This window comes from Cucurbita moschata, unplaced genomic scaffold (assembly GCF_002738365.1).
Source record: "Cucurbita moschata cultivar Rifu unplaced genomic scaffold, Cmos_1.0 Cmo_Scf00006, whole genome shotgun sequence".
NCBI lineage: Eukaryota > Viridiplantae > Streptophyta > Magnoliopsida > Cucurbitales > Cucurbitaceae > Cucurbita > Cucurbita moschata.
This window is the reverse complement of record NW_019268522.1, coordinates 566,012-588,310: the sequence shown is the minus strand read 5'-3', so window position 1 is coordinate 588,310 and position 22,299 is coordinate 566,012. Positions and strand designations below refer to the sequence as shown.

Genomic DNA, 22,299 nt, shown 5'->3' with positions numbered 1-22,299 from the left:
TCCTTATTTGCATGATTATATGCCTAACAAGCTTTCTCCCCGCAGCATTCCCTGTATTTTTTTGGGTTATAGTCCTACTCATAAAGGGTTCCGCTGTATTGATCCCGCCACCACTAAGTTATATATCACCCGCCATGCTCAATTTGATGAAACTCACTTACTTGCTATCCCTAGCTCCCAGGCCCAACCTCTTTCCTCTCTTCCTATTTCAAATTTCTTGGAACCACATCTTTATCATATTGATTCATCCCCCTACCACTTCATCATCGCACATTCCTCGATCCAGTTCATCCCCGTGTGATATTTGTTTTGACCTTGTGGATGAGTCTGTGCAGGTTGATACTTCTCTTGCAGGTTCCACTTTGCCACCTTCGACTTCTAATTCGACCTCTATTGAACCTACTATTGATTCTTCTTCTTTGGGCACTCATCCTATGATAACACGAGCTAAAGCTAGTATATTCAAGACTCATCATCCAGCAAATCTTCATATTTTGGGCTTATTTGGACTTCTTTCTTCTCTTCTTGCATCCACTGAGCCAAAAGGATTCAAATCTACGGCTAAGAATCCTGCTTGGGTTGCTGCTAGGGATGAAGAAATTCGAGCGTTACAATAAAATGATACTTGGACTTTGGTTCCTCGCCCTACCAACACCAACATCGTGGGCTCTAAATGGGTGTTTCGTATTAAATATTTTCCTGATGAATCCGTCGAGCATTTCAAGACTTGTCTTGTTGCCAAAGGTTATACTCAGGTTTCTGGTCTTGACTACACTGACACTTTCAGTCCGGTTGTCAAAGCTACCACTGTCCGTGTTGTGCTTTCTATTGCAGTCACAAATAAATGGCCTCTTCGACAACTTGATGTCAAGAATGTTTTTCTCAATGGAACTCTTATTGAACGTGTTCATATGGAACAACCTCCTAGGTATGTTGATCCTCGATTTCCCTCTCATGTTTGTCTATTCAAGAAAGCCCTCTATGGCTTAAAGCAAGCTCCTTGCGACTGGTTTCAGCGTTTTAGCTCATTTCTTCTCACACTTGGGTTTTCTTGCAGTCGCGCTGACACATCCCTTTTTGTCTTTTATCAGCAATCTAACCTTATCTATTTGCTTCTTTATGTTGACGACATTATTGTTACCAGCAACAACTCATCTCTTATTGACAGCTTTACTCGCAAGCTTCATTCTGAGTTTGTTACCAAAGATTTAGGTTCTCTCAGTTACTTTCTTGGTCTTGAAGCTTCACCCACTCTTGATGGTCTCTTTATTAGTCAGTTAAAATATGCTCGAGATATTCTTACTCGTGCTCAGTTGCTCGATAGCAAACCAGTCCACACTCCCATGGTTGTTTCTCAACACCTGAATGCTGATGGTTCTCCTTTCTCTGATCCTACTCTCTATAGATCTCTTGTTGGCGCCCTTCAGTACTTGACTATTACGCATCCAGACATTGCATATGCTGTCAATTCTGTCAGTCAATTCTTGCATGCCCCTACTGCAGATCACTTTCTTGCTGTCAAACGTATTCTTCACTATGTCAAAGGAACACTCCACTTTGGTCTTACCTTTCGTCCATCCACTATTCCTAGTACACTAGTCACTTATTGGGATGCTGACTGGGCTGGTTGTCTCGATACTCGTCATTCTACATCCGGCTATTCTATTTATCTTGGTAACAATCTCGTTTCTTGGAGTGCCAAAAAGCAACCTACTGTCTCACGCTCCAGTTATGAATCTGAGTATCGTGCTCTTGCCACAACTGCTGCTGAACTTCTTTGGGTTTCACATCTTTTGCATGACCTCAAGGTCCCTATTTCACAGTAGCCCTTACTCTTATGTGACAACAAAAGAGCTATTTTTTTAGCTCTAATCTCGTTTCTCACAAGCGGGCTAAACATGTTGAACTAGATTAACATTTCCTTCAAGAACTTGTTATCGCTGGCAAACTTCGCACACAATATGTACCTTCTCATCTCCAAGTTGCTGACATCTTTACAAAAAGTATTTCTCGACCTTTCTTTGAATTTTTCCGATCCAAGCTTCACGTTCGTTCAAATCCGACGCTCAGCTTGCAGGAGGTGTTAAGGATAGTTGACCGTTCATTATAAGGCAAACCGTATTTGTCTTACATTACGGCTTATCATATTTACCCTTTTATTAAAGACAAATATATTGTATTCATTTATTATTCTTTCCTTTTATTGGTATTTCCATATTTTTGTAATTTACCGTATTTCTTCTTCTGTAAATCATTATAAATAAGAGAACTCTCACCACCATTTATGTTTGGTGGATTCAGCAAACATTCACAGTTTCAATGAGACTTTGAGGAAAGTTCTAATTTGATGCATTTGACACATACATTTAGTAAAAAAATTAAACTTAAACACTTTCGTTTTCAGGCTTTTTTCTAGTCATTTTCTATAGGTGTACCATTGCACTTTTTTTCCTCTTTAAGACGAGGGTCAATAACTCGTTCAAAAAAGTTATTTTCTCGTTTTAGTATCATACCAAATCCACTAAGGATTGTTGTAAGTGTAAAATAAGGAAGAAAAAAAAGCATGTACTCAGGTCTGTAAGATCTCACAACCTTAAACCCTCTCGAGAAAACCCTAATGAAGACACTTAATTACTTATGTGAAAAAACTAAATTTCTTTCAATATTTTTCAACGAAACTCTGATGAACGTTCAAATTTGATGAATTTGACACATACGTTTAGTAAAAAAATCAAACTTAAACACTTTCGTTTTCGAGCCATTTTTTAGTCATTTTCCATAGGTGTACCATTGCATTTTTTTTCCTCTTTGAGACGAGAGTCATTAACTCGTTGAGAAAAGTTGTTTTCTTGTTTTAGTATCATACCAAATCCACTAAAAATTGTTCTAAGTGTAAGGAAGAACAAAAGCATGTACTCAGGTTTATAAGACCTCACAACCTAAACCCTCTCGAGAAGACTCTAACGAAGATACTTAAATCATTATGTGAAAAAACTAAGCTTCTTTCAAATATTTTTCAACGGAACTCTAATGAATATTCAAATTTGATGAATGACAGATACGTTTAGTAAAAAAAAAAACAAACTTAAACACTTTCGTTTTCGGGCTATTTTTTAGTCATTTTCCATAGGTGTACTATTGCACTTTTTTTTCCTCTTTTTGACGAGGGTCATTACCTCATTCAGAAAAGTTGTTTTCTCGTTTTAGTATCATACCAAGTCCACTAAAGATTGTTCTAAGCGTAAAATAAGGGGAAAAAAAGCATGTACTCAGGTCTATAAGACCTCACAACCTTAACCCTCTCGAGAAGACCCTAATGGAGACATTTAATTACTTACGTGAAACTACTCTGAAGAACGTTTAAATTTGATGTATTTGACACATATGTATAGTAAAAAAACAAAACTAAACACTTTCATTTTCGGGCCATTTTTTAGTCATTTTCTATAGGTATACCATTGCACTTTTTTTCCTCTTTGATACGAAGGTCATTAACTCGTTCAAAAAAGTTGTTTTCTCGTTTTAGTATCATACCAAATCAACTAAAATTTGTTCTAAGCTTAAAATAAGGAAGAAAAAAAGTATGTACTCATGTCTATAAGACCTCACAACTTAAACCCTCCTTAAAGCCGTAAAACTTGAAAGCAACTTTTCTGAATTTGAAAGTCCAATTTTCATTAATGTTGACAACCTTTAAATATTCTATCAACCTAATCCTCAAAATCACATAAAATATATCAAATATATTCTGAAAATAAGGGGAAAAAACTCATACTCATTTATTATTAATTAACAGTGAAAAAAAAACTAAATAACTTCGACAATCAAACCAGACCACTTGACTTTGTCAAGGATATTTAATAAAAAATTATAGTTTACCATATATATCATATTTGATATTTTCTTACCATAGATATCTTTCCATTTATTCTTATTTCGGTTTGCTACTCTTTCCATATCCTTGTAATTTATTTGATTATAAATAAGATAACTTTCACATCATCTTGTTGTGGTGAATTAAACATGCTCACCCTTTTTATACACAATTTGAAGGACACCCTACCATGGAAAAATCAAGTTTTCCCTTTTCCTTTTCTATGACGGAGTTCTCGATTCAGCCGACGACATGTTAACATCGGAGCCTTTAGAGGGGTCATCGGAAGACAGGCGCAACCCGTCATCAGTCTCACTTCTGTTCATGTCTTCGATCATCCGTACAACTTCTGACATCGTTGGTCGTTGATCGGGGACGGTGGAAACGCAAGACATTGCAACTTGAAGCAACGGAACCATCTCTTCTTCAATGTTGTGGAATCGCATCAATTCAACGTCAAAAACCTCCGCCGTCCATTCCTCCTGGACGACGGACTCAACCCACCGGGGAAGGTTGATGCCGTCTTCGCCGAGGGACTGTTGGTTGGGGGCTTTACCTGTCAAGAGCTCGAGGAGCAGGACGCCATAGCTGTAAACGTCGGATTTGAAGGTGACTTTACGGGTTTCCAGTACCTCTGGCGCTCGGTAACCGGCGAGACGATTCGGCGGCGTGGCGGTGGCGAAGAATGGGTTGAGGCCGAAGTCAGTGATGCAGGCGTCGTGGTGTGGCCGGAGAAGGACGTTGGAGGATTTAATGTTGCCGTGAACCAGGTTGCAGGGGAGGTGGAGATAGGCAAGTCCCCTGCCCACGCTTAGAGCTATTTTCATTCTTGAATCCCAATCTAATGGTGTCCTGCCGGAGCTTCTGTTACCTGTACCATGCAAATTTAACGTTAACACAATGAACCATACAAGTATTGTGATATCCCACATCGGTCACGAAGAGAACAAAATACTCTTTGTAAGGTGTGAAAGTCTCTCACTAGTTTCAAAAACCTTGAGGAGTTGCGGAAAAGAAAATCAAAAAAGGACAATATCTACTGGCCGTGAATTTGGGCTTTTACAAATGGTATCAGAACTAGACACCAGGTGATGTGTCAGCGAGGAGGCTGAGCCTCGAAGGAGGTGGACACGAGATGGTGTGCCAGTAAAAATGCTGAACTTTGAAGGGGGAGGATTGAGGGTCTCATATCGATTGGAGAGGAGAACGAGTGCCAGGGAAGATACTGAGCCCTGAAGGAGGGTGGATTGTGACATCTCACATCGGTTGGAGAGGAGAACAAAACACAATTTATAAGGGTGTGAAAACCTTGGATTGTGATATGTCACATCGGTTAGGGAGGAGAACAAAACACTCTTTCTAAGGGTATAGAAACGTTGGATTATGATATCTCACATCGGTTAGGGAGAAGAAACGAAACACCCTTTATAAGTGTGTGAAAATACGCGTTTTAAAACCTAGAGGGAAACGCAGAAGGAAAAGCCTAAGGATGACAATGTTAGATGAACACGACTCTCCACAATGGTATGATATTGTCCACTTTGAGCATAAGCTCGAACAAAGTGCATCTCCCCTTAATCGACTTGACTCCTTTGGAGTCGGTCATTTTTTACTGCCTTTCACTTTGAGCATAAGCTCGAACAAAGTGCACCTCCTTTTAATCGAGGCTCTAGTCATTTTTGACTGCCTTCACCTCTCCTTAATCGACGCTCGACTCCTTTGAAGTCTTAGTCATTTTTTACTGCCTTCGAAGGAGGCTTGGACTCCTTTTCTTTTGGAGTCCTTTGTTCGATATTTGAGAATTTACCAATCTATTGGCACAACTAAGTTTAGGGCATGGCTCTGATACCATGTTAGACGAACATGACTCTACACAATAGTATGATATTGTCTACTTTGAGCATAAGCTCTCATGGTTTGCTTTGCGCTTCTCAAAAGGCCTCACACCAATCGAGAAAGTATTCCTTGATTATAAACATATGATCATTTCCTAAATTAGCCTATCTAGACTTTCATCATCCAACCCATAATATTTTTGCTAGTGGTACACTTGAGCGAGTACAAGTTAAAGAAGGATAAAGCTCCGAAAGCTCAAACTAAACTATCAGATACGGAATAATTTACCCCTAGTATAAGGAAGAGGTACTGACCGTGAAGGCTCACCGACAAATTTCCGGTGGAGATATAATCAAAAACCAGCAATTTCTCATCATTGGAGAAGTAAAAAGCTCGAAGCGGAACCACATTTTGATGTTTAATCTTCCCCAAAGCTTCCATTTGAATCTCGAATTCCTTCTTCGTCGCCGCCACATCCTTCAGCCGCTTCACCACCACCGTCGTCCCTTCTTCCAGCACCGCCTTATACGACGTTCCCACGTCTCCTTTCCCCAGCACCTCCGCCGAAGCCCTCAACAAATCCTCCAAATCGAAATTGTAATTTCCCCCTTCGAAGAACGTCAGCTTGTTCCTCTCCGCCGCCTCCACCGACCCTCCGGTAATGTCGTATTTCGACGACGACGTCCCGGCCTCCACTATCGAGATTGCGCTCGCCGCCGCCGATGGCTTCCGGAACTTCGCTGGATGGTGGGAGCGGCGCTGGATACAGAGGAGGAGGAGAATTGCGGCGAAGACACCGCCGATGATGATCCCGATTATGGCAGCTGTGGACCGGTTTTTTGGTTTCCCGACAGTGACGGCTGGTGGGTTTTGTGGCGGCGGTGCTGGAGAGGTGGATGGGTTGCAGGAGGGGAATGGTCCGCCGCAGAGATTTAGATTTCCGGCGAAGGAGGAGGTTGGGAATTTCACTAACGGTTTTGGAATCGAGCCGTTGAGTTTGTTGTTAGAGACGTTGAAGTTTGTTAAATTAACGGCCGAGATTCTCGGGATTGAACCGGAGAACCCATTGTTCTGCAAGAAAATCCCCGTCAAGTGGGTCAGATTGTCGACGGCCGCCGGAATCGTACCGGAAAAGTTATTCGACGACAAATCCAGCCGAGTCAACCGAGTCAAACGAGTCAAACTGGGCGGAAACTCGCCGGAGAATGCATTATCCTGAAGATACAGATTCTGCAGCATTACCAAATTAGAAAAATCCGACGGGATCTTGCCGGAGAGAAGATTAGAGCGAAGGCTGAGAACTCGAAGCTGAGTCAATTTACCGATCGTGTTGGCCGGAATCGTACCGACGAGGCCAGCGCCGGGCAAACGGAGGGAATAAACAAACGACTGATTGGAATTGCACTGAACGCCGATCCAATTACAGACGGAATTGGAGGTATTCCATTGATGCCGATTGGCGTGAGGAGCTTTAGAGAGGAAATCGAGAAGGGCAAGTTTGTCCTGAGTCGGCTCCGAGTTGACCCACTGAATCAGAACAAGAACAACAACAAAAACAGAGCAAAGAGAAATTGCAGACGCCATTGTCGAATTACAGAGACAAAACAATGGTTTTCCGGCGAGAAGCTATGAGAGAGGAGGAAGAAGAAACAGAGGAGAGTAGTAATGGCGGCGAGTAGCAGAGGACAGTATTTGGAAACTATATATAAACTGTCATAGTGAGATCAAAGGAAGAAGATGAAGAAGAAGAAACAAATACAACGCTCTGTTTTTTTCCCATCCTCACGCTCTCCTTTAACCCAATACAAGTAGAGTTATTGTTGGGCTAAATTTGCTAATTCTCTCAACTAAAGTGGGTGTTTTTTCACCCTAAAATTTAAGGATTTCTAACTAAGGGTGTTACTTATTGGTTTTGGGAAACTTTTTTGGACCCATTTTGGATGGGTGACCCGAGCCATCCAAATAGTGTTTACAACTTCACGAAGAGAAAGTATGGTGAGCTCCACATGTCAAGACAGACACAAGAGGATGGTGCATTATGTGGCCGAGGAGAAGGGTACATCATCCAACATACCAAGAGTTTGCATTGAAGATAAGTTGAGATAGATGCAAAGTTTGAGGGAACAAGACGACACGAGTGTCGAAGACAAGCTCAAAGAGGATTGGGTAGGCTCTGGTCCATAACCTCAGAAATCGAAGTTTTGATATGAGTTTCGGTATGCGGCTCGAGAATTAAGTCCATTGATATGAAAGATGAAAGCTCACCAAATTTGGTGTCAAACAGATACTCGATGGACTATGCACGAGGCGATATGTCTGCTTGTCGAAAAGACATCTACTTAAGAATTGGAAATGCCGCAAAATGTACTATAGGAGAAGGCACGACGTTGGCTCTCCATCACCCTTGGGTCCTGTGGCCTAAGCGAGCTACCCTGTGGCACGTGCGTGTGTCATAGCGTGGGCGAGCATCACAGGAAGAGTGAGAAAACCATCTTCCTTTGAAAAAAGGTTTTTCAAGGACGGTACCAAACGACACGAGTGTGTCAGTATTGCACCCCAGCCCATGTGTCAATTATCTTAACGGGACATCACAAACATTCATCCATTCGAGTTCACTCGAACATCGAACTCGTCCGTGTCCATGCTACAACGTACATTCCAGATAGCGGCTGTATAATCCAACCTCTGATACATAAGTCATACCCACAATACTAGCGACAATGAATATACGCAATACATATTACATTCATAACTAAAATCTTATAAAGTTCGAATATCAAACAACAATGCATCACTAAAATCAGTTACAAACATTAAATATTCTTAATATTTCTAAGAGTAGTTTTAGGTCGAGTTGAGATGGATTGTAACCTCATTTTTGAGTTAATTAGGTTGACTCGACCAAAACATGTAACTCATTAATCTAACTGAATTTTCAATTTTTTAAAAATTCAACTCAACCCAAATCGAAAAGAAATCTATATTTGAATCTCACGTGAAATTCTTGAGCTATGCTCGAATGGTTCTTCATTTTTTTTTTTGTTTCATTTTATGTAGGCTGCAACAAATGAAGACGATGAAAGGGAGGAGAAGGAACATATTATTACTTTCTATGTAGAAAAATCCGAGGTAGAAGTATACAATGAGTGATCTGTAAGAAACATATACTTACTATACAGAATCTATAACCTTTGTCATTGCATTGTTTATAACTTCAAGAATAATTTGTTTAATCAAAATCAAACTAACCTCTCATCTCCTTTGGAAGTTGAAGGATTTTATTGCAAAAGCAAAGATAGTGGCAAAAAACAAGCAGAAACCGAATACCATGATGGCAGCTACACCTAGGAAGTCATGTCTAAACCCGAAAACGTGCTTCAGAACGTCGTGTATCGCTATCGAATGAATTCCATCGGATAGCTTTACCAGTTTATTGTCATCGCCATATTGTGATACTTGGAGTCCATATAAACTCCATGCCACAGGATTAGCCCAATAATACCATCTCCACCATATTGGGATCCTCTGCAAGTAGCCAACTTTATGTCAGCTCAAAATCAATATAAGAATGAAGAGAAATAGAAGTGAGACCTTGTTGTGATTTTTTTTTTTTTTTTTTTCCTCACTCATGTAAACGAACGGTGAGAGTGTGAATGTGAGATCCCACATCAATTGGGGAGACGAATAAGTGCCAACGAAGACGCTGGTCCCTGAAGGGGGGTGAATTGTGAGAATCCACATCGATTGGAGAGGAGAACGACACCGATTGGAGAAGGGAACGAGTACCAACGAGAACGCTGGGCTCTGAAGAGGGGTGGATTGTGAGATCCCATATCAGTTGGGGAGGAAAATGAAGCGTTCTTCATAAGGGTGTGGAAACCTCTCCCTAGCAGGTGCGTTTTAAAAACCTTGAGGGGAAGCCAAAAAGAGAAAACCCAAATAGGACAATGTCTGCTACTTGTGGGTTTTGGCTGTTACAAATGATATCAGAGCCAGACACCAGACGGCCAGTGAGGACGCTAAGTCCCGAAAGGGGGTGGACACTAGGCAGTGTGCCAACGAGGACGCTGGACCCCAAAGGAGGGTGGATTGTGAGATCGCACATCGATTGGAGAGAGCAACGAGTGCTAGCAAGGATGCTAAGCCCCGAAGGGAGTGGACACCAGGCGGTATACTAGTGAAAATGCTAATCCCCGGGGGGTGGACACTGTGCGGTGTGCTAATGAGGACGCTAGACCCAGAAGGAGAGTGGATTGTGAGATCCCACATCAACTGGAAAGAGGAACGAGTACGAGCGAGGACATTGGACCTCGAAAGGGGGTGGATTGTGAGACCCCATATAGACTAGAGAGGAGAACGACAAAGATTTCTTCCATTAGCGAAATGGGGAATGGGCGGGAGTATATTTCTCATCTCTGTCCCCGACCCCATCCAAATCCCCACTCTACCTCACTTGATATATATACACGCACAATATTAACTTATCATATATTTGTATTATATACATATTACTTCATCACTTTATTTATTTACTTAGTAAGTATATATATATATATATATATATATATATATATATATTTTGAGTGTAGAAGACTATTACAACAAAGCTATTATAGGATTACCTTATGAGGAATCATGAAGCCACTGAAGAGGTTCCAAAGCATATAAAAGGGAGCAGCAACGATGGCACCCACATTATGGTTTGGTGTGATAGCTGTTGTCATCATTCCGTAGAACGTGAAGTATAGCAAGGTAAAATACATAAAGAAAATATACCAAATAAACTTCAAAGTTGTCCAGTCAAATGCAGCCATGGAGTAGAAAATGGAGCAGTAAATAAGTGTCTGGGCAAACACATAAGGGAACTCGATAGCCACCTACAAAACATAATGCATTAGGAAACTTTCAGGAACTCAGTTACCATAAGGTACGCATAAAACATCAAGAGGAGTACCTGAGCAAATGCAAATGGTAATGCAGAATACAATCCAGCAGCCCTTTCTCGATATGAGACAAATCGCTCAATTGAAACAACTGGTTGAACGGCAGTGGCATTGGTGATTCCAATGAAAAGAACAGCAGCATAGAGGGATCCCATGGCATTAAATAAGTCTTGTTGGGTCTCTCTGTAAAAAGATAAAGAATATAACCATTTAGGACTTCAAGTTCATCGCAAGATAAGCAAGAAAATCGAATTCAGAGTAAAAGAAACCTTTTGGCACCAAATCTCCAACATATTGTTCCAAGCATCAATGAGATAATAACAGTGTAAAAGAATTTTACTGCTGTATACTGTGGGTTACGCCAGTAAGACAAATTCTGTTTCCATAGGCAAGCTAAGAACTGATTAAAAGGTGACTGAGAAAACTTTGTTGGGAAGCTCAGTTCTTTTGAGTTACTCATTGGCCGGCTCAAGGTTTCGATCAAGTCTAGATTGCGTCTGAAGAAAAAGTGAACCTGGTTAGTTAAAGAAAAGGTATATAAAAAATTTAAAAAAAGTTAAAGAATGAACTGATACATACTGGAATAGCGTTGATCTCCGGTAAACTTCAGCAAAATCCACCCCGAGGCGACTTTCTTCAACTGCAGATGTAACTTCAAGCATCCATGCAGCTGGATTATACCCAAATTTGATCTTTGGCACTCCTTCAACAGCCTGAATAATATACACTGAGGCATCTGAGGAATTGTGTAGCTAAAAATATGAGGCAGCAGTTGGTTGAGATGCGTCTATAAATGATTTTACCTCAAAGTACTTGATAAGTTCACGAGATTTGGGCCCTAATGGACCAGCATAAATGAGTTCTCCTCCACGCTTCATTAATAAAAGCTGCAGGAGCATAAAATTGGACAAATTTAGGGAACGATCGGGAGTTTATAAGAAATATATCTCCATTGATATGAGAACTTTTGGAGAAGCCCAAAACAAAGCCACGAGAGCTTATGCTCAAAGTGGACAATATCATACTATTATGGAGAGTCGTTATTCCTAACATGATATTAGAGTCATACCCTTAACTTAGTCATGTCAATAGAATCCTCAAATGTTGAACAAATAAGTTGTGAGGTTCGAAGGTGTAGTCAAAAGTGACTTGAGTGTCGAAGAAAGGGTGTACTTTGTTCGAGGACTCTAGAGAAGGAGTTGAGCCTCAATTAAAGGGAGGTTGTTCAAGGGCTCCATAGGTCTCAGGGAAGGTTCTGTAGTGTACTTTGTTCAAGGAGAGGATTGTTGAGAGGGAGTCTTACATTGGCTAATTTAGGGAATAATCATGAGTTTATAAAGAATACATCTCTATTGGTACAAGGCTTTTTGGGGAAGCCTAAAGCAAACCCATAAAAGCTTATGCTCAAAGTGGATAATATCATACCATTGTAGAGAGTCGTTATTCCTAACCAACCAACAAACAGTGCATGGAGGCCAAACAAGTCTTCAAGCAGAAAGGAGCAGAAAGGAGGATAAGAAAAATGGAAATTACCTCGTCAAAGGATTCAAAGATATCTATGCTGGGCTGATGGATTGTGCAGACTATTGTACGTCCAGTATTGACAATATTCCTCACTGTCCGCATGACAATGGCAGCAGACCTAGCATCCAGCCCTGATGTTGGTTCATCCATGAACACTATGGATGGGTTCGCTACAAGTTCAACAGCTATTGTTAATCTTTTCCTTTGTTCTGTTGATAAACCATCAACACCCGGTAGACCAACTAAAGCTCCAGCGAGTGGAGTAAGCTCAACAAGTTCCATCACCTCATCAACAAAAGCCTGCACAAAAATAAACTATCGTTGATCAATTTATGTTAACTACACACGGCAATTACTTTAAAGTTAATCATCAATCGAGTTTTACCCTCTGTGTTTCCAAGTCAACATCTGAAGGTAATCGCAGCCAGGCAGAGAAGAGAAGTGATTCCATAATGGTCAAACATGGGGAGTGAATATCTGTTTGTTCACAGTAACCAGAAACTCTAGCAAATGTCTCTTGCTTTTTGGGATAGCCAGATATATGTATGCTTCCTTCAATGACTCCACCAGTTTTTCTACCAGCTAATACATCCATAAGGGTGGTTTTCCCAGCTCCACTGACTCCTAGTAGTGCTGTAAGCACACCTGGTCTGAACGATCCACTAACATTAACCAAAAGTTGCAATTTGTCTGCTGTTACCCCTTGTTGATTCAGCTCCTGAAGTAATACTTCGGATCAGATAAGAAACAAACAAGAAATACCCAAAATAAAGAAATGGATTCAAATCTCACCACGGGAACGTCAACGTAGTAATTAATATTGCTGAAAGACATAGAAAGTTGTTGGAAGGGAAGTACCATCCCTCTCTGTTTAAAATACTTTCCTGCCAAATTGTTGAGATGGTGAAATTATAAAATTAGTTTGACATTGACAGCACTTGATGAATGGCTAAGGAAAACTATACTACGTTTTTCAAACAGGTTAATCAGATTCAAACCATTCAATGGCCCCGAATTCTGCAAATAATGTCTCAACTCAGTAACAGTAGTTTCTCCTTTCCTTCTTTTCTCTCTCTCTTGTAGTTCTTCCTTGGAGACTACAGCTTGGCTTTTACCCAAAGCTGTGGAAAAAAAAGTGTGAAGCAACAAATCAGTAAACAATAGTTTAGAAGCCAATTTACTCCAACAAGATATTGTCTTCTTTGGCCTTTCCCATCAAAGGCTTCCGTGCAAGGCTTTAAAACTCGTCAATTAGTGTGATATCCCACATTGATCGAGGAGGAGAACAAAACACTCTTTATAAAAGTGTGGAAACCTTTCCTTAGGAGACACGTTTTACAGCCTGAGGAGAAGTCCGAAAGGGAAAGCCCAAAGAAGACAATATCTATTAGTGGTGGGCCTGGGCCGTTACAATTAGTGAAATGTTTCTACACTCTTATAAGTAATGTTTTGTTCTCCTCTCCATCCGATGTAGGATTTCACAATCCAGACACTAGACGTTGGCCCCCAAGGGGGTGGATTGTGAGATCCCACGTCGGTTGGAGAGGAGAACAAAGCATTCCTTATAAGGGTGTAGAAACTTTTCCCTAACAGACACATTTTAAAAATCTTGAGGCTGACGGCAATACGTAACAGGCTAAAGCTGACAATATCTGCTAGCGGTAGACTTGGATTGTTACACCTCTTCTATAACATAGTGCTGAGAAATTGAACAATAAGTTATAATTGATTGCTTACGTTTAAGGTATGCCAGGAAGAATGTGAATAGCGTATTGAGAATCACTGTATATCCCAGCAGAGCACCAACACCGATCCAATACCAATAGCTCTCAGTAAAAAGGCTGCGTGCTTTTAGTAAAGATACTCCTAGAGACATGCTTGTGTTCTTCCCGTCGCTCTATCCAATGAATAGAGGGGAAAAAAAACAAGTTCACAATCACTAAAACGGATGAGCATCGTGAGTATTTAACAGTTGTAGAAGCGAGAATATTACCTTATCCCAAGAATGCCCAAGAAACTCATTAACAGATGCAGCATTTTGGGCGTACATCAAAGGAGACCACCAGAAACCCCATATCCACCATTTTGGTATGCGATCTGTTAGAACAAAGGAAAAGATGTGATTCATGCACGCTTCATGGGTTAATACATTGATATAGAAAATATGCACTATCAACCTCTTGAAATAATGTATCCTCCCAAAGCCATAACAACCAACATAGTAAATGATCCAAAGGTATTGGCAACGATCATGTTACGGCCCAATGATCCCATGAGGCGAAAGAGTGCTATAGACATTTGATGCAGAGAAAAGAACAACAAAAATTGTCGCAAGAATCTGCATATTCAGAATCCATCCATGTCAACATAGTTATCATTATCTCTCTCACCAAATTCAAAAGGAATACTCAATTCTAACCACTTACCTAGTGATAGCAGGATCATATCCAATCGCATAATACGTGACAGCAACCCAGATACCAGATTCCATGAGTGAAACTGGAATACTCAAGATCCAAGCAGGAAGAGTGTAACCCCAGCTTGGATAAAAGTGCAAATCCCTATGCTTGTAAAGTACAGGGAGTTTGGCCACTAGCATTGAGACCTCTGTAAATCCATTAAAAAGAATGATGACAGTAGAAAAGTAGAGTGCCCCAAGATAAATTCCTCCGTCATCAATTGTGTCATGATCCATTGTTGTCCGGAAAAAAACACTCATTGTAATCAGCGCAACCAATAGTAACTGCACAATAGAAACAATGAGGACAACGTTACAGATAATTGGCTATTTTAGTGGAAGATCATGAATTTATAGTAACAACTGTAATGGAGATAGTATTTTCCTCCTCGTATCCATGGAAATAGTATTCCTCACTTATAAACCCATGATCTTCCACTAAATTAGTCAATGTGGGACTCCCTCCTCCTACCAATGGAGATATTATTCCTCACTTATAAACTCATGATCTTCTACTAAATTAGCAAATGTGGGACTCCCTCCCAACAATCCTCGACATATAAATCCAAAAAGAACCACTTCATTATTACCTGAATAAATTTAAAAACGTAGATGAATGAGTTTCGTTTCATTAATAGCCTTAGCAATGAAAAGCTGGTCTTAAGAAGATCACGCTTCTTTACTCCATATTGAGAAGATGACAAGGAAGCTGGATGGTTATATCGTCTATCAAAAGGAACTTCCAGTTCTTCTGACAAATTCTTCCCAATGTCATACAAACGAAAAGCTTTGGCAAACTTTGCTGCGGGGATAAATTGGTAAGGACGATCAGGAACTGCCCAATACTGCTCTTGATCCTTCTTTGATATAACCTACAGTCATCGTTGAGTAGTAAAAACAAAATCAGCAAAAAAGTAGTGGGAATTTACAGTTCAATATGTATACTGCTTACTTCTTGCAAAAAGTCCGCAACATTCTTTCTGTTGGGACAGGTGAATCCCATACATGCAAAGAAATGAAGAACAGCTTCTCTGGGTCCCTGGTATATAATCTGGCCTTCACAGAGAAGTATAACATCATCAAATAACTCATAGGTCTCAGGAGCAGGCTGCAGCAGAGAAACTACGGTGGTTGAATCAAGTGCACAGGTAGAATGCCTAAGATATTTGATAATTTGATAGGTAGTTGAACTATCAAGTCCAGTTGATATCTCGTCCATGAATAGAACTCTTGCAGGACCAATGAGTAATTCTCCTGAACTCACACATTGCCATCATCAATATTCATATTAATATTGTCATCATTATTACTCATATTAATATATTCATCAGTGGGTGGAAACAAACCAGTTGTAAGACGCTTCTTTTGTCCTCCAGAAATCCCCTTCAGCATTTCATCTCCTACCAATGTGTCAGCACATACATCCAGTCCTAAAATCTTCGCAGATATCAATACTTCAGGTATGGTGCAATGACTTCAAGATATAGTAAGTGACATGTTTATATGGCATAGTAAAAATGTCGGTGTCGAACTCATGAACATGTGAAAATGTTGATGAAAATGTCGACATCCCGATAAAATTTAATATTCTGCATTGAATTAAAAAGCATCTTGGATGTACCTTCATAATGTACTCCACCACAAGGCTTGTCTCTTGACCCCCTAGAGCCAATGACTAGAAAGAAAAGTAGAGCAATTAAAAACAGATAGTAACAGAAGAAGATAAAAGGAAAAATATAAATGAAGTACCATGTACCTTCATAAATATATCAAGATCTTCATCAGGTTTTATCCCTGCAATCTTTTCCCTCCTTGCTAGTTCCACAAGCATATCTGCACAGTTAAAATTGTTAGGAAAAATTGTTAGGAATCACGAATCTCTACAATTGTATGATATTGTCAGCATAAGCTCTCATGCTTCTCCAAAAGGCCTCATACCAATGGAGATGTATTCCTTACTTATAAATCTATTATCATCCTCAAAATTAGCTAACGTGGGACTCCCTCCCAACAATCCTCAACACAAACTAAGTATTAAAAGAAGTAGTAGCTGTCACAGTGAAAGGTGTTTCATTGCTTACCATATTTGAACCCGACGCCTTGGCAACGCCCTGCGAAATCGAGAGTTTCTCTAACAGTTATTTCTGCAATATGTCGGTCCTGCTGACTAACATAAGCTGCTGTCCTCTGAGGAACAAACTCATTGAAGCCATGCCCATTATATGTTATTCTCCCTGATTGCTGACCAATGAATTAAGAACAAATAGTTTAAAAAACAATGGAGAAGTTAGGCTTAGATGTTACTTCAGCAGAATGCAACAGGACGTGCAAGCTCATGATCTTGCAGTGAAATGAAAATTTTCAATTATTCAGTACCTGCAAATCACTTCCAATGCGACCAGCAAGGGCTTGAAGAAGAGTTGTCTTTCCAGAGCTTGGGGGACCCAATAACAAAGTCATTCTACAAAAGAGCTCATGATCTTGTCACATTAGAAATAGAAGCTTAACCAAAGATTCAACCTGTATTATGGATAGAACAAGAAGATTTACTTGGAAGGTCTTATAATTCCACTGATATCGTCTAAAATTGTCAACTTGCTTCTCTGACCTCTGTAAATTTTCAGTTGCCTAAGAAGTGCCTAGCACAATGTACAAGAACTAATTAACATTCAAAAGAACAGATTTCAAAGACATTTGTTCATGAAATTGATCAACAAAAAATGACTTACCTCTGTCATATTGCACATGAAATTGGGAATAGTCGGCAGAGCTCTGGTTCCAACGTGAACAAACGACTCTACAGTCAAATGTTCAAATCTAACCTCAATCTTTGGGAACTCTAAATCAACTCTGCGAAGATCAAAGTGAGAGAATGTTAACAAATTTAGTGATCACAGTAGTACCATAATCATGAAAGTTACAGATTCACAAGCCAATGATAAAGCAAAATTCAGCGGGAAAAAGAATTGATCAATGGGCCCTCGAATGAACACGATCATAAACATCTAAAAGGTAGTAATTCGTGGAAAAAACAGCTCCGTGAAGCAAACAAAGAACATTCTAACTAGTAATCATACGCCATTTGGCTTATCAATTATTAAGGAGCAAAACTGAGCTATAATCCAAAAGGTCGTCAAGAACCAAAAAAAAGTTCGCCAAAGAGAGAGCAGCAAATACATTTATAATCAGAAATTAACAGAGAAGCGGAATTAGAGTTACGCATGAAAACGCCGTCGCATTCGTTGAAAGAACATCTCCGGATCATCATCAACCGAGCTAACCAATCGATCAATAAGAAGCTTCTGCTCCTGAGCCTCAAGTTCACTAACATCAACCTCCTTGGTATCTCCAACAATGTTCTTGAAAATGCCTTTACGAACACGCGAATATGTAGGCAGCCTTTCGAGCGCCGCCCACCGGAGCGCCTCCTCGTCTTCTTCCTGCTCCCTAAACGACTCCGTCCGAATGAACACGTTCTCCGCCGTGTTCCACATGGAGAGCCGAGATCTATGAGCTCAACAAGAGAAAGAAAACAGAGAGAGAGTTGGAAATGGACAATGTAATGCTTGAAGTGAAGACTCTAACATTGGTGAATCCGGTGCTTCGTTTACCTCTTTGTGTACTAATATTGCCCTAGAAATGGGTGGTTGAGCTCTGCATTAATGGCTGCTTTAACCTTCTCTCTCTCTCCCTCTCCCTCTCTGTGTTCAAAGTCGTTAGCTGAACTCTCTCTCTCTAACTCATAGCTGTTGCGGACTTGTAAAGCAGAGAGGATGAGCAGTGAGAAGGAACATTTAATGGCCGCGGGAAGAACAGAGAGAGAGAGAGAGATCGCTGGAGCATTACAATTTCCACTCTCGCGCGTATGAAAATATTAACTACTCGCCACCATCACCAAGTAATCCATAATTGTTATATTAATAAATAAATATCAAATATTTACGTGCCACCCTACGTTACTAACATCAATTATAAATGTCAAATATTCTTAATTTTTATAATAATCTTAAAAATAAGGTTGGATTCTAACTCTATTTTTTAGTTGGTCGAGTTGACCTGTCAACCTGTAAATCGACCCAATTTTTCGGTTTTCTAAAAATTCATCCCAACCCAACATGGGTTTGAATTCGGTAAGTCGAATTCATTGAGTTCTTGGGTCATATAAACACTTCTAAAGTCGATGACCGTTTTTAATAACCCTCAAATGTAGATTCTTAATAATCATTAATACAAAATGGAAACACTTGTATAATTTTTCACAAATTTAAAAATTTTAAAAATAAAAAGGCTAAATTTGTAATTTAAAAGCGAGTGTTTTTAAAGGACGGTAATGGCGCGTGGGAATGGAAGGTGGGAGCAAGATTTTGATTAAAACGGTTGAGATGGAGTGAATTGACTTTTATGCCCCGGAAAGGGTGGCTGTTTTTAAAAGGGCGGGTAAATGTCGTCAGTTTTGTAGGGTAGTGGAAAAGGACAAAATTGGGATTTTGAAAAATGGAAAAGAAGCTTTGGCTTCGTGGTGGTTCTATCACTCGAGCACGTTTGATCAAATGGCAACCCTATCACGTGACAATCTACTTTGTAAAAGTAATGGCACCGTATTTTTTGGTGTAAAGTTTTTATTTTTATTTTTAATATAATAATTTCGAAGCAATTTAGAGCATCGGTTTGATACCACTTGTTCGGATAACGAGTCTCGTCGTAATTGTATCACACGCTAAAAACATCTGAATTTTCCACGAAAGCACTGACACTTCCCGCCAGCCTTGAACAAGTGAACCTCTTTTTAACGAACGCATTTTATAATTGTAAAGCTGACAGTGATACGTAATGGGCCAAATCGGACAGTATCTATTAACAGTAAGCTTAGACTGTTACACAAATCTAGTAGACGCCCGCTTACGTTGTGAACTTGCTTACATCGTCATCACTGGAGCCATTTTTGCTTCTCGATCTAACTGCTAGTATTACCTATCGTTGGTAGACTAGTCGATGATAGATCTATCATTATTATACCTTAGTTATTGATAAATCTGTCAATGATATACCTCCGTCATTGATAGATTTGTCGCACGTAGACGAAATTATTTGAAAATACTTTTAAATTGTGCAATATTTTCATTATATATATATATATATATATATATTTACTTTGAAAATCTCTCTCGGCCCTCATTTTCTAAAATTTTTTCTTAAAATCAAGGTCAGAGGCTTGAGCATAGTCGCTTGGCCGTAGGCAACGTAAGAATGAATTGACTTAACTCACTTGTCATTAAAAAGTGAGTGCTCCATAACTGAAAGTCCGCCCATCAAAAGTGCGATGGTGACAAGTGCTATATATATATTATATATATATATATATATATAAAATAATGTACTAAAAATAATGTATTTTTAAGTATAAATATAATGAGTCAACTTACGGATAATATTGAACAAAAGGGAAAATTGAGTAGGGAACATAATTCATGCTCATCATTTAATGAGTAGGGATCAAACCCACATGGCATTCACTTCCTTAAGTCAAAGGGCAAAATTATGCAGGTTTATGCTAAAAACGACTCGTATTTATATGAACGAGTGAGTTATATGATCGCTAATATGAGTATAACTTAACGACACGTATCGTTGATCAAGAGATCAAGAGTTTAAATTTCCGTCTTGAATTCTTTAAGGAAGTACAAATTGGGTTGAATTGGATTAGCATAGAATTTTTTTTAACTAAACTGAAATTTTGGGTTAGTTGGGTTGATGACCCGAGTAACCCGAGTAAAGTTTACGATCCAACCTAGCCCTCTATTCTCAAGTTGAATTGGGTTGGGTTATCGGGTTGTTTTTTTTTTCTAAAAAAAAAAATCATATTTGTCCACAACACACGTTAAATTAGTAACTAAAATTTCATAAAATTCAAATATCAAATATTTACATGGTACAACTCATCACTGACGTCAGTTATAAACGTTAAAATATGATATGGTTTTGGTTGGATTGGGTTGACCCAACCAAAAAAATATCAACCCGTAAACGAAACAGATAATAATAGTATTAATGATAGAAACTATGTCTAAATCCGAATATTTTAAATTTTTATTAAAAAAAAAAAGTGATAAATAAACCAAAATTAAAATTAAAAATGAAAATATTAAATATGTTGAAGGGTTGGGAGGGGAAAGCAAAAGTAAAGTATAAAATTGTAGCATGTTTTTATATTATTTATTTTGAAATTATGTTTGGTTTATAGGTGAGAATATTAATGGGAAATTAAATGGAAGTGTGACTAAAAATATAATTTAAAAAATTTTAAAATAAAGAGAAATAATTGTGAGCATAAATTAATTTCATTTATTGCTATCTCAACTTGTTCCTAAAATTTCAATCTTTCATACAACAATAACAAAATGTCCAAAAAAGTGGCTCTCAAAGTTCCTTTTTTTTTGGCCACTTCTGGATGTGGCCTAGATTTATGGGTTATTTAGGATTTCATATATATATAATTAAACTTGTGACTATACAAGTAGATGATCGAGATATAATGTTTTAATCAATTAGTTTGTTATATTAGCAGATATTGTTCGCTTTTGTCCGTTACGTATCTCCATCAGTCTCATGGTTTTAAAGCTCGTCTATTAAGGAGAGGCTTCCATATCTAGGAATGTTTCGTTTCCATCTCTAACTGATGTGAGATCTCACAATTTACAAGGTCAGTGTTCTCGTTGGCACACTACCTAGTGTCTTGCTTTGATAACATTTGTAATAACTCAGGCTCATCGCTAACAGATATTGTCCGTTTTCATCCATTACGTATCTCTATCAGCATCATGGTTTTAAAACGCGTCTACTAGGGAAAGGTTTTCACCTCCTTATAGGAAATGTTTCGTTCTCATCTCCAACCAATGTGGGATCTCACAATCTACAGGGTCAGCGTTCTCGTTGGCACACTACCCGGTGTCTGGCTTTGATACCATTTGTAATAGCTCAAGCTCATCGCTAACAGATATTGTTCGTTTTGGTCCGTTACGTATCCCCATCAGCCTCGTGGTTATAAAATGTGTCTACTAGGGAGAGACTTCCACACCCTTATAAGGAATGTTTCTTTCCCATCTCCAACCGATGTGGAATCTCACAATCTACAGGATCAGTGTTCTCGTTGGTATACTACCCGGTGTCTAGCTTTGATACCATTTGTAATAGCTCAAGCTCATCGCTAATAGATATTGTCCGTTTTGGTCCGTTATGAATCCCCATCAGCCTCACGGTTTTAAAACGTGTCTACTAGGAAGAAGCTCCCACAACCTTATAAGAAATGTTTAGTTCTCATCTCTAACCGATGTGGAATCTCACAATCTACAGGGCCAGCGTTCTCGTCGACACACTACCTAATGTCTGGCTTTGATACCATTTGTTTAATAGCTCAAGCCCATCACTAAAAGATATTGTACGTTTTGGCCCGTTACTTATCGTTGTCAACCTCACGATTTTAAAATGTGTCTACTAGGGAGAGGTTTTCACACCCTTATAAAGAATGTTTCGTTACCCTCTCTAATCGATGTGGGATCTCACGTAAGTTTACTAAAATTAAGGAAGAAATTAATTTATACCCTTAACGTGCTAAGTAAGATTCCACTTTGAAATTATTCGACTTATTGAAATGCAAGGATTAACAC

General features: G+C 39.2%; 2 protein-coding genes across 3 annotated transcripts; both read right to left on the bottom strand.

The window, feature by feature from the left end:
* Positions 1 to 4,075: 4,075 nt before the first annotated feature.
* On the bottom strand, positions 4,076 to 7,735 carry LOC111443908 (probable inactive receptor kinase At2g26730). The gene is made up of 2 exons (XM_023081750.1): positions 6,025 to 7,735; positions 4,076 to 4,745 (listed from the first exon to the last, which is right to left on the bottom strand). The coding sequence occupies exons 1-2, from the start codon at positions 7,292 to 7,294 to the stop codon at positions 4,096 to 4,098; spliced, it is 1,920 nt and encodes a 639-aa protein (XP_022937518.1). The 5' UTR covers positions 7,295 to 7,735; the 3' UTR covers positions 4,076 to 4,095.
* A 1,052-nt stretch (positions 7,736 to 8,787) lies between these two features.
* LOC111444108 (ABC transporter G family member 32-like) lies at positions 8,788 to 18,378 on the bottom strand. Of its 2 annotated transcripts, XM_023082070.1 has the most exons (25): positions 18,247 to 18,378; positions 17,855 to 18,142; positions 17,365 to 17,485; positions 17,186 to 17,274; positions 17,012 to 17,096; positions 16,717 to 16,876; positions 16,392 to 16,468; positions 16,257 to 16,310; positions 15,982 to 16,072; positions 15,588 to 15,889; positions 15,226 to 15,507; positions 14,604 to 14,920; positions 14,355 to 14,515; positions 14,171 to 14,274; positions 13,915 to 14,074; positions 13,176 to 13,298; positions 12,970 to 13,061; positions 12,563 to 12,895; positions 12,187 to 12,477; positions 11,457 to 11,540; positions 11,233 to 11,366; positions 10,923 to 11,150; positions 10,665 to 10,836; positions 10,333 to 10,587; positions 8,963 to 9,235 (listed from the first exon to the last, which is right to left on the bottom strand). In XM_023082070.1, the coding sequence occupies exons 2-25, from the start codon at positions 18,127 to 18,129 to the stop codon at positions 8,963 to 8,965; spliced, it is 4,263 nt and encodes a 1,420-aa protein (XP_022937838.1). In that variant the 5' UTR covers positions 18,130 to 18,142; positions 18,247 to 18,378. The 2 variants fall into 2 exon arrangements, with proteins under 2 accessions (XP_022937839.1, XP_022937838.1); XM_023082071.1 differs by lacking the exon at positions 18,247 to 18,378 and having other exon boundaries at positions 8,788 to 9,235; positions 17,855 to 18,129.
* Positions 18,379 to 22,299: the final 3,921 nt, after the last annotated feature.

Coding starts and splice junctions, on each gene's coding strand:
- LOC111444108 (XM_023082070.1), bottom strand. CDS start 18,129: ATGTGGAACACGGCGGAGAACGTGTTCATTCGGACGGAGTCGTTTAGG. Junction 16,311..16,391: donor ATCTTGATATATTTATGAAG/GTACATGGTACT, acceptor TTTTCTTTCTAG/TCATTGGCTCTAGGGGGTCA. Junction 15,890..15,981: donor AAAGAAGCGTCTTACAACTG/GTTTGTTTCCAC, acceptor GTGTGAGTTCAG/GAGAATTACTCATTGGTCCT.
- LOC111443908 (XM_023081750.1), bottom strand. CDS start 7,294: ATGGCGTCTGCAATTTCTCTTTGCTCTGTTTTTGTTGTTGTTCTTGTT. Junction 4,746..6,024: donor TTTGTCGGTGAGCCTTCACG/GTCAGTACCTCT, acceptor TGCATGGTACAG/GTAACAGAAGCTCCGGCAGG.